Source organism: Urocitellus parryii, chromosome 6 (genome assembly GCF_045843805.1).
Source record: "Urocitellus parryii isolate mUroPar1 chromosome 6, mUroPar1.hap1, whole genome shotgun sequence".
NCBI lineage: Eukaryota > Metazoa > Chordata > Mammalia > Rodentia > Sciuridae > Urocitellus > Urocitellus parryii.
In genome coordinates this window covers 176,582,212-176,595,447 of record NC_135536.1, presented here as the reverse complement: position 1 = coordinate 176,595,447, position 13,236 = coordinate 176,582,212, and the positions used below count along the sequence as shown (strand labels likewise).

Below are 13,236 nucleotides of genomic sequence, written 5' to 3'. Positions count from 1 at the left end.
TTGCCTTGCATGTGTGGGGCACTGGGTTCGATCCTCAGCACCATATAAATAAATAAAATAATAAAATAAAGGTATCGTGTCCATCTACAACTTAAAAAAAAAATACCAAACATCAATATATATTGTTCCACACTGTTGGATATCTAGAACCCTCCCAAACTCTGCTCTATAAATCTCTTCCTTCTGCTGGTTCTATTTTATATTCTTTCTTTATGATAAACATGGTTGTTGAGTATAAGGTTTAGTGTAGATATGAATGAATTCTGAGTATCTCTAGTGAGAATTTTTGGTAGCTGGTCTGAAGGGGGAATTGTCTTGGGGACCCGCAAACTTGTGGTTACTATCTAAACTGATTGTACAATTTGCCAAATTTCTTGCATAATGGAAACATTTGGCAATCTGATAAATGAATGGTTTTATAGACTGTTACAAGTTGAATGTGTCCTACCTCCAAACGCTTAAGTTATAGCTACCAGTCCCTGGAATATGACTTTATTTGGATAAAGGGTTATTGCAATGTTTCAGTTAAGATGATGTCATATTGGCATATGGTGGGGGGTGGTGGTCATTGGCTCTGAAGAACAAGTGTTCATATAAAAAGAGGAAATTTGTGTTCAGAAATGTATACACAGGAAGCTATGTGAACACTGAAATAATGCTGACAAGCCAAGAATTGTAAGAAACTAGAAGTAAGGTCTGAAATAGATCTTTCCCTAGTGACAGCAGAGGAAGCATGGTCTTGCTAACACCTTGATCTCTTGGGCTCTAGCCTCCAGAACTAAAAAACATTAATTTGTTGTTTAAGCTACTCCATTTGTGATAGAGTTTATCGCAATGGCCCTAGTAAACTAATACACAGACTATTATGTAATGTTACTAAGATAAGCAATGTACTCATAGGTGCCACTTTGGTGTAGTTATTAAAACTTTAAAGACAAATTTGTGAGAGTGTATTGCTTTATTAATACATTAACTAGCAAGTTCTTTTTCTTTCTTTTTTCTTTTTTTTTTTTTTGGTACTAGGGATTGAATGAAGGGCTTCACAAATACTAGGCAAGTGCTCTACAATTGAACTCTACCCCCAGCCTTAAGTTGGGTGGGGTTTTTTGTTGTTTTTTGGGGTTTTGGTACCAGAGAATGAACTCGGGGCACTTGACCACTGAACCACATCCCCAGCTCTATTTTGTATTTTATTTAGAGACAGGGTCTTACTGAGTTGCTCAGCACCTTGCTTTTGCTGAAGCTGGCTTTGAACTCGCAATCCTCTTGCCTCAGCCTCTGGAGCCACTGGGATTACAGGCATGCGCCAACATGCCTGGCTTATAATTCTTATAATGATGTATGCAAAGAATATTTTGAGATATCTACAACAATCACAAAATGCTTTTTCAAACCTTGTGATTTCTTCTGGTGGCAAAGTCCTAGGCATTGCTAATTCTACTAGGTCATAGCCTTATACGCACAATAGAAGGAAATACTAAATTTTAGGTAAAGATTAGTAAAACTGAGGACATATTTTTTCCCCTGTAAGACACATACCCCAAATTTTATCCAGTAATCACAGATTAAGAAACCCTGCTTTATACTTACTCATCTGATTTTACTACTAATAAATATATAGAAGTGAATATTTGAACATAAGACTATTTTCATGTATAAGGAATTTTTTTCAGACTTTCAAGAAACTCTTAAGCTTTTCACTACATGAAAGTAAAAAATTTTTTCCATTGAATAGAAAGGAGATCAATGTTTAAGGCCTTTGAGGAAAGAATATGCAACTGAGTCAGAAATAGGTAAGCAATTTTTAAAAAGTTATAAATACACTAGTAACTAAAAGTTCTTACCCTTGATTTCTGGGGTCTTCCCATTGTGTAATTCGAGTGTTGTGGTTGACAAAATATACTCTGCCATTGCTATCAGTTCTCTTCTCTTTATTATACAAACAAACAAACAAACAACAAAAAAAATTAATGTTGGCATAGTCTTTTTCCTGTAACTAAGACAAAACGAACTGAATTTGCCCATCTCATTGCATTATTGATTTTGTAGTATCACATCTTTTAAAAGTTTAATTTATTCTTTGACTATTAAATACAAACTAAAGTTATAGAAATAAAATTACATCCCAGAAGCCAGACTTAAATCAATGTCCTAACCACCGGACCCTTCAGTTCAGTCAAACCAATAGCAGCAAAATAAGTTTTTTAGCTTCTTACATATATTTTTTTTTTTTTAAAGAGAGAGGAGAGAGAGAGAGGGGGAGAGAGAGAGAGAGAGAATTTTTAATATTTTAATATTTATTTATTTTAATATTTATTTTTTAGTTCTCGGCGGACACAACATCTTTGTTGGTATGTGGTGCTGAGGATCGAACCCGGGCCGCACGCATGCTAGGCTAGCGTGCTACCGCTTGAGCCACATCCCGAGCCCAAAGAGATTACCGCACATATGATATTTTTTAATATTCTGTGGTGTTGGGAATTGAACTCAGGGCCTCACACAACTAGGCACTCTATCACTGAGCCATATCTTTAGTTCAAAAAAATCTTTTTGTATTTTTAATTGTAAATGGATCTTTTATTTTATTAATTTATTTATATGTGATGCTGAGGATTGAACCCAGGGCCTCATACATGCCAGGCAAGTGCTCTACCACTGAGTCACAACTCCAGCCCTCATTTTATTCTTTTTTTTTTTTTTTTTTTTAATGATCAGTTTTAAAGAGAGAGAGAAAGAGAGAGAGAGAGAGAGAGAGAGAGAATTTTTTAATATCTATTTTTTAGTTTTCGGTGGACACAACATCTTCGTTTGTATGTGGTGCTGAGGATCGAGCCCAGGCCACACGCATGGCAGGCGAGCACGCTACCGCTTGAGCCACATTCCCCAGCCCTCATTGTATTCTTTTTTTTTTTTTTTAAATATTTTTGAAGTTTGTAGAGGAGACTCTTTGTTTTTTTTTTTTAATATTTATTTATTTTTAGTTCTTGGCGGACACAACATCTTTGTTTGTTTGTGGTGCTGAGGATCGAACCCGGGCCGCACGCATGCCAGGCGAGCGCGCTACCGCTTGAGCCACATCCCCAGCCCCTCATTGTATTCTTAATAGCTCCAAGAAGTAGATAAGTTTTATTTATTTATTCATTCATTCATTCATTCATTCGGGTACTGGGGATTGAATTCAAGGGCACTTGACCACTGAGCCACATCCCCAGCCCCCCTTTTTTTTTTTCTTTTGTATTTTATTTAGAGAGTTGCTTATTAGCACTTTGCTTTTGCTGAGGCTGGCTCTGAATTCATAATCCTCTGTCTCAGTCTCCCGAGCCCTTGCTTGGGATTACAGGTGTGCACCACCATGCCTGGCAGATGGTTTTATTTTTATTCTGAAGATAAAGAAAACTCAGAGAGGTTAAGTGACCTACCCTCAAACCCCATAATTAAGAAGTAGAAATAATATGGAAACTCAGATCTCCAGAGAATTTTTTCCCACACTACATGACTATATCACCTCATTTCTTAAACATAAGTGGGAGTTGGGGGTTAGGGTAATAACTTAATTGTTTTGTTGGTATATATTTGGCATTATTCAATTAAGATAGGGCTGGGGATGTGGCTCAAACGGTAGCGCGCTCGCCTGATATGCGTGTGGCCCAGGTTCAATCCTCAGCACCACGTACAAAGATATTGTGTCCGCCAAAAACTGAAAAATAAATGTTAAAAATCTCTCTCTCTCTTTAAAAAAAAATTCAATGAAGATAGACATTATTTATTTTTTTCTACATACTTACTTATTAACTTAATTATTTTGCTGTGTTGGAAATAAAATCCAGGGCCTTGTGTATGCTAGGCAAGCATTCTACTACACAGCTACACACTCAGCTTACACTGATTCTTTTTAATGATTTTGTTCCTTAATATAACCAGTTCCAAAATCTTGAATATTTATTGTAACTTTCTATATACAAGCTGGGCAGTAGGACTCAATTATTTAATTACTGCATCTAAAGTTATTGTTCGCTGGGCACAGGGTCACATAGCTATAATCCCAGCTATTCAGGAGGCTATTCAGGATCCCGAGTTTGGTGATAGTCTGAACAACTTAGCTAGACCCTGTCACAAAAATAAGAAGGGCTGGACGTGTAGTAGAGTGCCCATAGTTTCAGTACCCAATACCACTGAAGAAAAAAAAGAAAAGAAAAACAAACAAAAAAATCCTTCTGCTTATTCCCCACCTGCCTCTTGCTTTTCTTCTTGTTTTCTTATTCCCATTCCTCAAAATTGCCCCTGCCTGAGCTTTCCCTATTAATATTCAATATTAAGCTATCTTTAAACTATAATTTCTCTGTTTTATTACCAACTATTCTTCAAAAGATGGGATTATTCCTGTATCTGAATTTCTTTGACTACATGCCTCAAAATGAATACTAAATTGATATCCATTTTCCAAATAACACATTTAGATCCTTTGGATCTTTCTTTAAACAACATATTATAGAATGAGTCTTCTCTTTATTATACAAACAAACAGATTATAACTTATTAACTTAGTATTTGGTAACAATTATATTTGCAGCATTGATTCTCTGATATCAAGTAGCAGTGATGTTATGGGTTACAATGGATACACTAGTGAGTATTAAGAATCCACTTCTGACATTTCAGCTACTTTCTATATCAGCTAAGCCTAAAACATAAATAGAACTGCAGTTATGCACAGTATACAGAAAATGAGATTCTGTGACTGGTGACCCACTCTGGATATTATTAACACTGGTCAAGGCATCTTAAGTGTGGAAACATGTCACCAACTCTAAGCCTGTTACTAAGGCAAAAATAACCACCTACAGCTTGTACTAATGTTACATGATAGCAAGGTAAGTTCATGCCTTGGTAGTCATGAATTTAAATCTCAAAAAAATGTACTTGTAGAATCTAAAATTATCTTTCTTGCTCAAAAAATATGTATCCAGATGTGTAATACACACACACACAACATGCTATATATATGTTTGTCTTACTGCAGATTGAACCCATGGCCTCCTACATACTGAGCATGTACCACTGAACTACATCTCTAGCCTCACCAAATGATTACCCAAGTACACAATTGAGCATATATTCATCTTTTATCTGCCATGTAAATTCAGGTTTCACACTAGAGATTTTTGCCTTCAAAAACTATCATAAAACAAGATAAGTTAACTTGTTTCCTATTATGTTCTAAGTATATACTACAGATGTCAGCATTTTTTGGAAAAGGCTGTGAAAAACAATTTCAAAGGTACAAAACTTTTCACTTGCAAACTGAAGGCTCATCTACTTAATGAGAGGAAGTACTGGGGCTGTGGAGCTGATTTCTTACTTTGTTGAAAAAAACAGATGATAAATAATACTGAAATTACTAAACATCAACTTGAATGCAGTTCAGAGCACTTCCTGATTTGATGAATAAAACAGTGAAAAGCAAAAGCTTATTGCTACTCTATATAGTGTTTCATAACTATGAAAATGAGAAAGTGTCTTTATACTTGATGAGTGTACAGAGCCCTACATTAGACTGCACTGTTGAACCAAAGGCATTCTTTATTCTCTAGGCCCTATGGTGTGTGCACGTGTTAAAATTTCTTTGCTGCCTGATGGTAATGTCTCAACCTATTGCATAAAAAGTTGGACTTAAATATATATTCTTTCACAAAAATAATGCTGTCAATCTCAGAAAGAAACCACAGTGCATAAGATGGGATTCTATTTCCTGGGACAATATTGAAGGTCAGTTGGGTCTCTTTATCTGATACATGATGACCAGTTCCAAAACTAAGGCATGGGCCCCAAAAGCAGAGAATCACAAAGCAGTGCTCAGATTGAGTTGTAGGATAATCATAAACTCATATAGGAAGAGGACCCAACACTTCAACTTTAGAAGTGTAAAACCCAAATATATGCAGATAGTGAAACAGCAACATATTAGCAGGGCAAGAAGCTGGATACCAGGGATTGAAACCAGGGGCACTTAACCACAGAGCCACCTCCCAATTTTTTTAATCAATGTTTTGTTTTTTTTTTATCTTGAGATAGTCTTGTTAAGTTGGTGGGGCTAGCATTGAACTTGTGATCCTCCAGAGCCTCTTACAGGTATGCACCACTGCACCTAGCAATAAGCTGGGTCTTTAGAGGCGGTATTAAGAAAGTGTTGTTGCTAAATGAAAAAGGAAAAAGATCTAAATGATTGATTTAATGATCAATACAGAAGGCAAGAACCTGTTTACAGAAAAGCTATTCTAATAAAGGCAAGACAGGGGGCTGGATTGTGGCTCAGTGGTAGAGCGCTCGCCTAGTATGTTTGAAGCACTGGGTTCGATTCTCAGCACCACATAAAAATAAGTAAATAAAATAAAGGCCATCAACAACTAATAAAACATTAAAAATAAATAAAGGCAAAACAGTGCACATTTCAGGCTTCTATGAGCAAGAGGTGCTCCAGAGAAAAAGTCTGTTTCTGACCATCATCCCAAGGCAGGTCTTAGTTTTTCTGCAATAAAATTAGGGAGATAAAACACATAACCTTCAGATATTCCTTTTCCTTTTATTTCATCAATTTCTCTTTCTGTAACATGGACATACAACTCTTTAAATAAATATGGGCAAACAATTCATGTCTGGGAATGCAATCTGACAGGTCAAGTTCAACAAGCGTAAGGGCAATAACCCTCACCTAAAGTTCATCATATCAACCACACATTGACCACTCTGAGGATCCAATAGAGCCAGAAGACTCTACCTATTATTTTACACTACAAAACAGAATCTGGTAGGGTAGACACATCTTAAAGTCTATTAAATAAGTTTTAATAATTAAGGTATTAAGTGTACCAATAACAGGGCATACTCATGTGCTCCATGGTGTAGGGCACAAAGTTGCCATCCTTATGTATTCCCCTTCCATTGTTTTATAAGGTAACATCAACCCCACCAAATTCTGAAATGCACTTTAGAAAAACCAATGTGGCTGGGTGAGGTGGCGCACACCTGTAATCCCAGTGGCTCAGGAGGCTGAGGCAGGAGGATTACAAGTTAAGAGCCAGCCCCAGGGGGCTGGGGTTGTGGCTCAGTGGTAGAGTGCTTGCCTAGCATGTGAGGCACTGGGTTCAAACCTCAGCACCAAATAAACAAACAAATACACACACAAAGGTATTGTATCCAGGTGCTAAGCAATTCATTAAGTAAGATCCTATCTCTAAATAAAATACAAAACACAGCTGGGAACGTGGCTCAGTAGTTGAATGCCCCTGAGTTCAATCCTCGGTACCTGTACCCGCCCCCACAAAAAAAAAAAAAAAAACAATGTGACCATGGTTGAGCATGACTGTGATCTCAATGAATCAGGAGGCTCAGACAGGAGGATCACAAGTTCAAGGTCAGTGTAGGCAACTTAGCAAGAACCTGTCTCAAAACATAAAAAGGGCTGGAAATGTAGTTCAGTAGTACTCTTAAGGTGTTTTCCCCCCAATCCCAGTATGGAAAAAAAAAAAAAAAAAAAAGGAGGAGGAGGAGGACGAAGGAGAAAGACTGATGTGATCAAAGACCAATGTGTTTTTAAGTTTTTTACTTTGAAATTATTACTGTGTTATAAAAAATGTACAGAATCTCAATCTCAATGTACCCTTTAACCCAATGGTGGTATCTTATCTAAGTATAGTACAATATTAAAACTAAGACATTGATACATCATACCTAACAATGGAATTTTCAATGTTTACCATTTGTTAAAGCTGAATCCATGTAGACGAATACAAATTTCTATATATTTTTGTCCCATGTATAGATTTACGCATTCATCAACACAATCAAGACAGAACTTTTCCAACATCATGTAAGAACCCCCTTAGCACTATCTCTTGTAGTATTTGTACCCAACTTTCACCTATCTTGTTCCTGACAAATACTAATCAGTTGTCCAGATCTAGTTTTTTTTTTTTTTTTTTTTTAGAGAGAGAGAGAGAGAGAGAGAGAGAGAGAGAATTTTTTATTTAATATTTATTTTTTAGTTTTCGGCGGACACATCTTTGTTTGTATGCGGAACCCGGGCTCGAACCCGGGCGGCACACATGCCAGGCAAGCATGCTATTGCTTGAGCCACATCCCAAGCCCCCAGATCTAGTTTTGTGATTTTTTTTTTTTTTCCGGGGAGTGAACCCAGAGGCACTTAACCACTGAGCCACATCCCCAGTCCTAATTTATATATTATTTAGAGACAGGGTCTCACTGAGTTGCTTAGTGCCTCACTTTTGCTGAGGCTGGCTCTGAACTGATGATCCTTCTGTCTCAGCCTCCTGAGCTTCTGGGATTGCAGGCACACGCCACTGCACCCGGCTTAGTCTTGTGATTTTGAGAATGTTGTATGAATTGAAACATATAGCATTGTTAAAGTTTATATATGGTTTGAATATGTCCTACAAGGGTTCTTGTGTTGGAAGCTTGGTACTCAGTGTGGCAATATTGGGAGGGAGTGAACCTTTAAGAGGCAGAGACCAGTAAGGTCACTGGGAGTGTGCCTTTTGAAGGCATTTAAAGTCTCACTCTAACTTCCTGTCTTGCCACATAATTACCCTCTCTCACATAACCTCCCACCATTATTATGCTATCTGACTTGAAGTCTTCACCAGAGCCAAGCAGAAGACTATGCCATGCCCTTGAACTTCTAGAACTATGAGCTAAAAAAACCTTTCTTCCTTATAAAGTATCTACTTTCAAATATTTGATTATAATAAAAAACAAAGTAATAAAAGCATATAATCTTATGAATATTGACTTTGCTAAATATAATGCCTGTGTAGTCCACCCAGATTGCTGTTATCAGTATTCCATTCCCTTTTGATTGCTGAGTAATCAATATTTTTAAACGTTAGAAGAGCAAAATAATTCTACATTCCAATAAAATTTTCTTACAACAAAAAAGTCAATTTACAACCTGAATAAAATTTAATGCTTATTTGGCACTGTCAATTAAACAGATAGATGTACCTGAAAAGTCTCCCAGGTATTTACTCAAATAAGAGAGAATATCATCTATAAATACCTGATTTTTAAAAATGATAGAATTTAATGAAAAAAACTCATGAGACTTACCCCATCCAGGTGGCAAAGGACCAAGGGGATCAAATTCTTTATTTTGTGATGTAGCAAACAAATCTTGATTCTACAAAGAACCAAAAAAAGAAAAAGAAAAAGAAATAAATTAAACAGATCATTTCAGAGCAAGTATGAGTTATTGTCATTGAGTTCTAATACACATTCTTTGGTAATGTGCAACATAACATTCTTACAGAGTTCATATCATAGGAAGTGCGATATATTGTTTAATAAATACCAACATACTTTATTTTGGTGATGCAAAACAAAACACAAAACTTGGCAAACATTATCTAACATTTAAAATTATTTGAAATTGAAATACTACACAAATATATAATTCTCACCGTACGACCAAGTTTTTATCTTTTTTGCTGCAAATTTTACTATATTAGTAATATAAAATTTAGAAATGCATACAAATCCCCAAAAGTCAGTATAATACCGGTACCCAGAGTCATTAGATGGCTGAGAAAAATATTGTATATGTACTCAAAACCAGAAGACCACCAAAGAGATCACCAAAGAACATGAGACATAAAGAATTTTGAAAAGAGTTGGGAAGCAGAAAGACCAGGCTGTCAGACAGTAAAAGAAAGAACTCCAACTGGAAGGTGCTAATGAGCCTCGAACTAAATGTATGGAAGACCTTAAAATTTTGTTTGTGATTATCACACTGGTGAACAGCATAGTTTGACTAGATAAAATAACCTTTGAAGGAGTCAACCTTTAGAAAAAAGAGAAGTAAAAGTCATATTATAGGTTTAATGATTGTGTTTTAATTTTAATGTATAATAGGCAATAATTTTGTGGTGATTCACTAAGACTTGATTAAGTCCTTTCCTCTTTAGTAGGACAAGACAAGTAAACAAATAATAGATTCTAACTGCTGTGTGTGTGTGTGTGTGTTGCTGGGGATTGAACCCAGGGCTTTGTGCACAAGAGGCAAGCTCTAACTGTTTTGAAAATAATTTTACTATGGAAAAAAAAAAAAGAGTAAGATATGACAATGAACTCCTTATACCCAGTACCAAGATTCAAGAGTTAGCAAGACTTTGCCACATTTCTTTATGTATCTTTTTTTCTTATACTTTGCTAAAGCAAAAATCAAACATCATTTCAACCTACATATTTTAGTATGCCTCTCTAAAATTTGTGGATACATTCTTATGTAATCTCAAGATCATTATTACACCTCGCAAAATATCAATGTTAAATTTTTAATTATCTAATACTTAATACAAGTAAATGCCTGGTTGCTTATGTGTTAAAACCAGGACCCATTCAAAGTTCTAACACTACATTCAGTTGGGTTGGGTCTCTTACATCTCAAGCTAGAGACCACTATATTTTTTAAATTTTTTCTCCAGGTCACTGACCTATTACAGAAACTAGGTTAATTCCTAAGTTTAAAGAATAAGAAAGATATTGCACTTCTGATTTAATAGCTCTTGGCAAAGATATGGAGAACAAAACTTGTTACTCTTTATAGATGCAGTTATGAAAAGGATTTAAGAGTAGAAAGGCCATGTCATAGACTGGGTCTGAAAATTTTGGCATATGACAAACTGTTCTGATAATTCTTTAAAACACTAGTTTATTCCACTGGCTCTCCTTGGATAGATCAACTGGAAACATGCACCATGAATACATGAGCCAGGAAAAATCATTAAACAATGGTTCATCATCAGTCACATCAATTTTGAGCTTTAAAATGCTGGGTGTATGAAAATCTATTATCTTTTAACTAGGATCAGAATAGTAGTGACCAAAGACCACTTAATTCACCCAATAAACAGATTATTTCTTAGTAATAGCCCCCTTCTCACCAATTTCAAGTAGGTAATTAAAAATGTTAAATTCAGGGCTGGGGATGTGGCTCAGCGGTAGCGCACTCGCCTGGCATGCGTGCGGCCCGGGTTCGATCCTCAGCACCCCATACAAACAAAGATGTTGTGTCCGCCGAGAACTAAAAAATAAATATTAAAGAAATTCTCTCTCTCTCTCTCTCCCTCCCTCTCTCTTTAAAAAAAAATGTTAAATTCATTCAATTCACAACTTTGCTTTTTTTTTAATAAAAATATTTATTTATTTATTCTAATTTCAACTTTGCTTATTTTAAGGGTAAAATAAGCTGTTTAAATTCTATATGATTTATTAACACTATAAAAAAAAGTAAGAATTTCAGAAAATTGGTCAGTTGTTTTTGACAGGAGGGAGACGAACAGAGGTGATGAGGTATAAATTATAACTCAAAAAAAGTTTCAGGGGCTGGGGCTGGGGCTCAGTGGTAAAGTGCTCACCTAGCATGCGTGAGGCACTGGGTTCAATCCTCAGCACCACATAAAAATAAAATAAAGATATTGTGTTTACTAAAAAATAAATATATAAAAAAAAGTTTCAAGCCAGACACAGTGGCAAATACCTATAATCCCAGTGACTTGGGGGGCTGATGTAGGAGGATCACAAGTTTGGGACCAGACTCAGTAACTAAGAGAGGCCCTCAGCAACTTTGGGAACCTGTCTCAAAATTAAAAAAAATAAAATGGACTGAGATGTAGCTAAGTGGTAAAGCAACCCTGGATTCAATTCCCAGTACCAAAAGAAAAAAAGAAGTTCCAAAGATTGTGAATTCTACATTGATTAGTTTACAATAAGTCAGTATACACAGTAGGTACTCCAGAATTTTTAAAATCTAGTCTTTAAAAAGATTGTTTTGAGGGCTGGCGCTGTGGCTCAGCAGTAGAGCTCTCATCTCACATGTGAGGCCCTGCGTTTGAACCTTAGCACCACATAAATAAAAAATAAAGGTATTGTGTCCACCTACAACTAAAAAAATATATTAAAAAAAAAAAGATTTGTTTTGAGGGCTGGGGCTGGGGCTCAGTGGTAGAGCACTCACCTGGCACACATGAGCACCACATAAAAATAAAATAAAAGTATTGTGTCCATCTACAACCAAAAAATACATATTAAAAATTAAAAAAAAAAAAAGATTGTTTTGAGCAGGTGTGCAAGGGCACACGCCTGTAATTCCAATGACCTGGGAGGCTGAGGTAGGAGGATCGCAAGTTCAAGACTAACCTCAGCAATTTAGAGAGGCCCCGTTTCAAAATTACAAAAAATAAAAACAACAACAATAACAAAAATAACAAAAATTCCACAATGTTTTGAAAGATTACATACTACCAAAATGAGGTCAAGGGCACATTTACAGATTTGGATATGAGGGAGAGAAGAGATGAAAAATAAAATTTCTAGGTATCTATGTGCCGAACACATTAAAAACTTTATTTTATGAATCCTAAAAAAAATAAAAAAATAAACCAAAAAATATTTGAAGCAATTAAATATGTATCTATTTTATATATAAAGTAAATGAGTCTTGATGAGGTTAAGTAACTTACTCAAAGTCATATAGAGAAAGTAACTGTGGAATCAGGATTCGAACCCAGACGTGTGTGACTGCAAAGCCCTGCATGATCTTTCCACTGGACACCCATGTGGAAACTAGTTTTAAAGAAGGCAGGCAAGCTAAGCATTCAAACCTAGAAGAAATGTGGTGAGGTATACCAAAGGTGATTATAACTTAGAAAGAAAGGAATATGTAAAATAGCATAGAAAAAAAAAAGAGTAAGATAGACAAGAGACAAAAATTAGTTTTCACCTTTAAAACCACCAGTAAGGGGAATATTGTGACATATGTCTATTGGAAGTGACAGATAAAACTGTTATTCAAAAGAAAGATGTTTTAGTCTTAACTGGGGTGTGAAGGAAAGGCTTCTGATAAAGGTGAATTTGACTATGATAATAAGATCCAAGAATAGGAAGGAATACAGAAAAAAGTAAAAAAAAGTTAAAGCCTAGTGAAGAATATGTAATGTGTTGTTTTACTCTGATGGGTCTAACAGGGATAATACCAATGACAGTGGAAGTGATGGCAATTGGGTCATCCTGTCTTGCAGTTTTACAGAGTTGGGTTTAGCACGTGCTAGGCAAACATTCTATCACTAAGCTACATCCCAACCCTTTCTGTTTTATTTTGAGACAGGATCTCACTAAGTTGCCCAGGCTGGCCTCAAACTTGTGATTCTTTTGCCTCAGCCTCCC

At 35.9% G+C, this 13,236-nt stretch overlaps 1 protein-coding gene across 3 annotated transcripts in view; it reads right to left on the bottom strand.

The window, feature by feature from the left end:
* The window catches only part of Itch (itchy E3 ubiquitin protein ligase), a 126,505-nt gene that overhangs the window by 33,692 nt on the left and 79,577 nt on the right, over positions 1-13,236 (bottom strand). For all 3 annotated transcript variants that reach the window (XM_077799402.1, XM_077799404.1, XM_077799403.1), the window contains 2 exons: positions 9,124-9,193; positions 1,845-1,929 (listed from right to left, as the gene is read on the bottom strand). In XM_077799402.1, the coding sequence (XP_077655528.1) occupies positions 1,845-1,929; positions 9,124-9,193 (155 nt within the window). The remainder of the gene's footprint in view (positions 1-1,844; positions 1,930-9,123; positions 9,194-13,236) is intronic.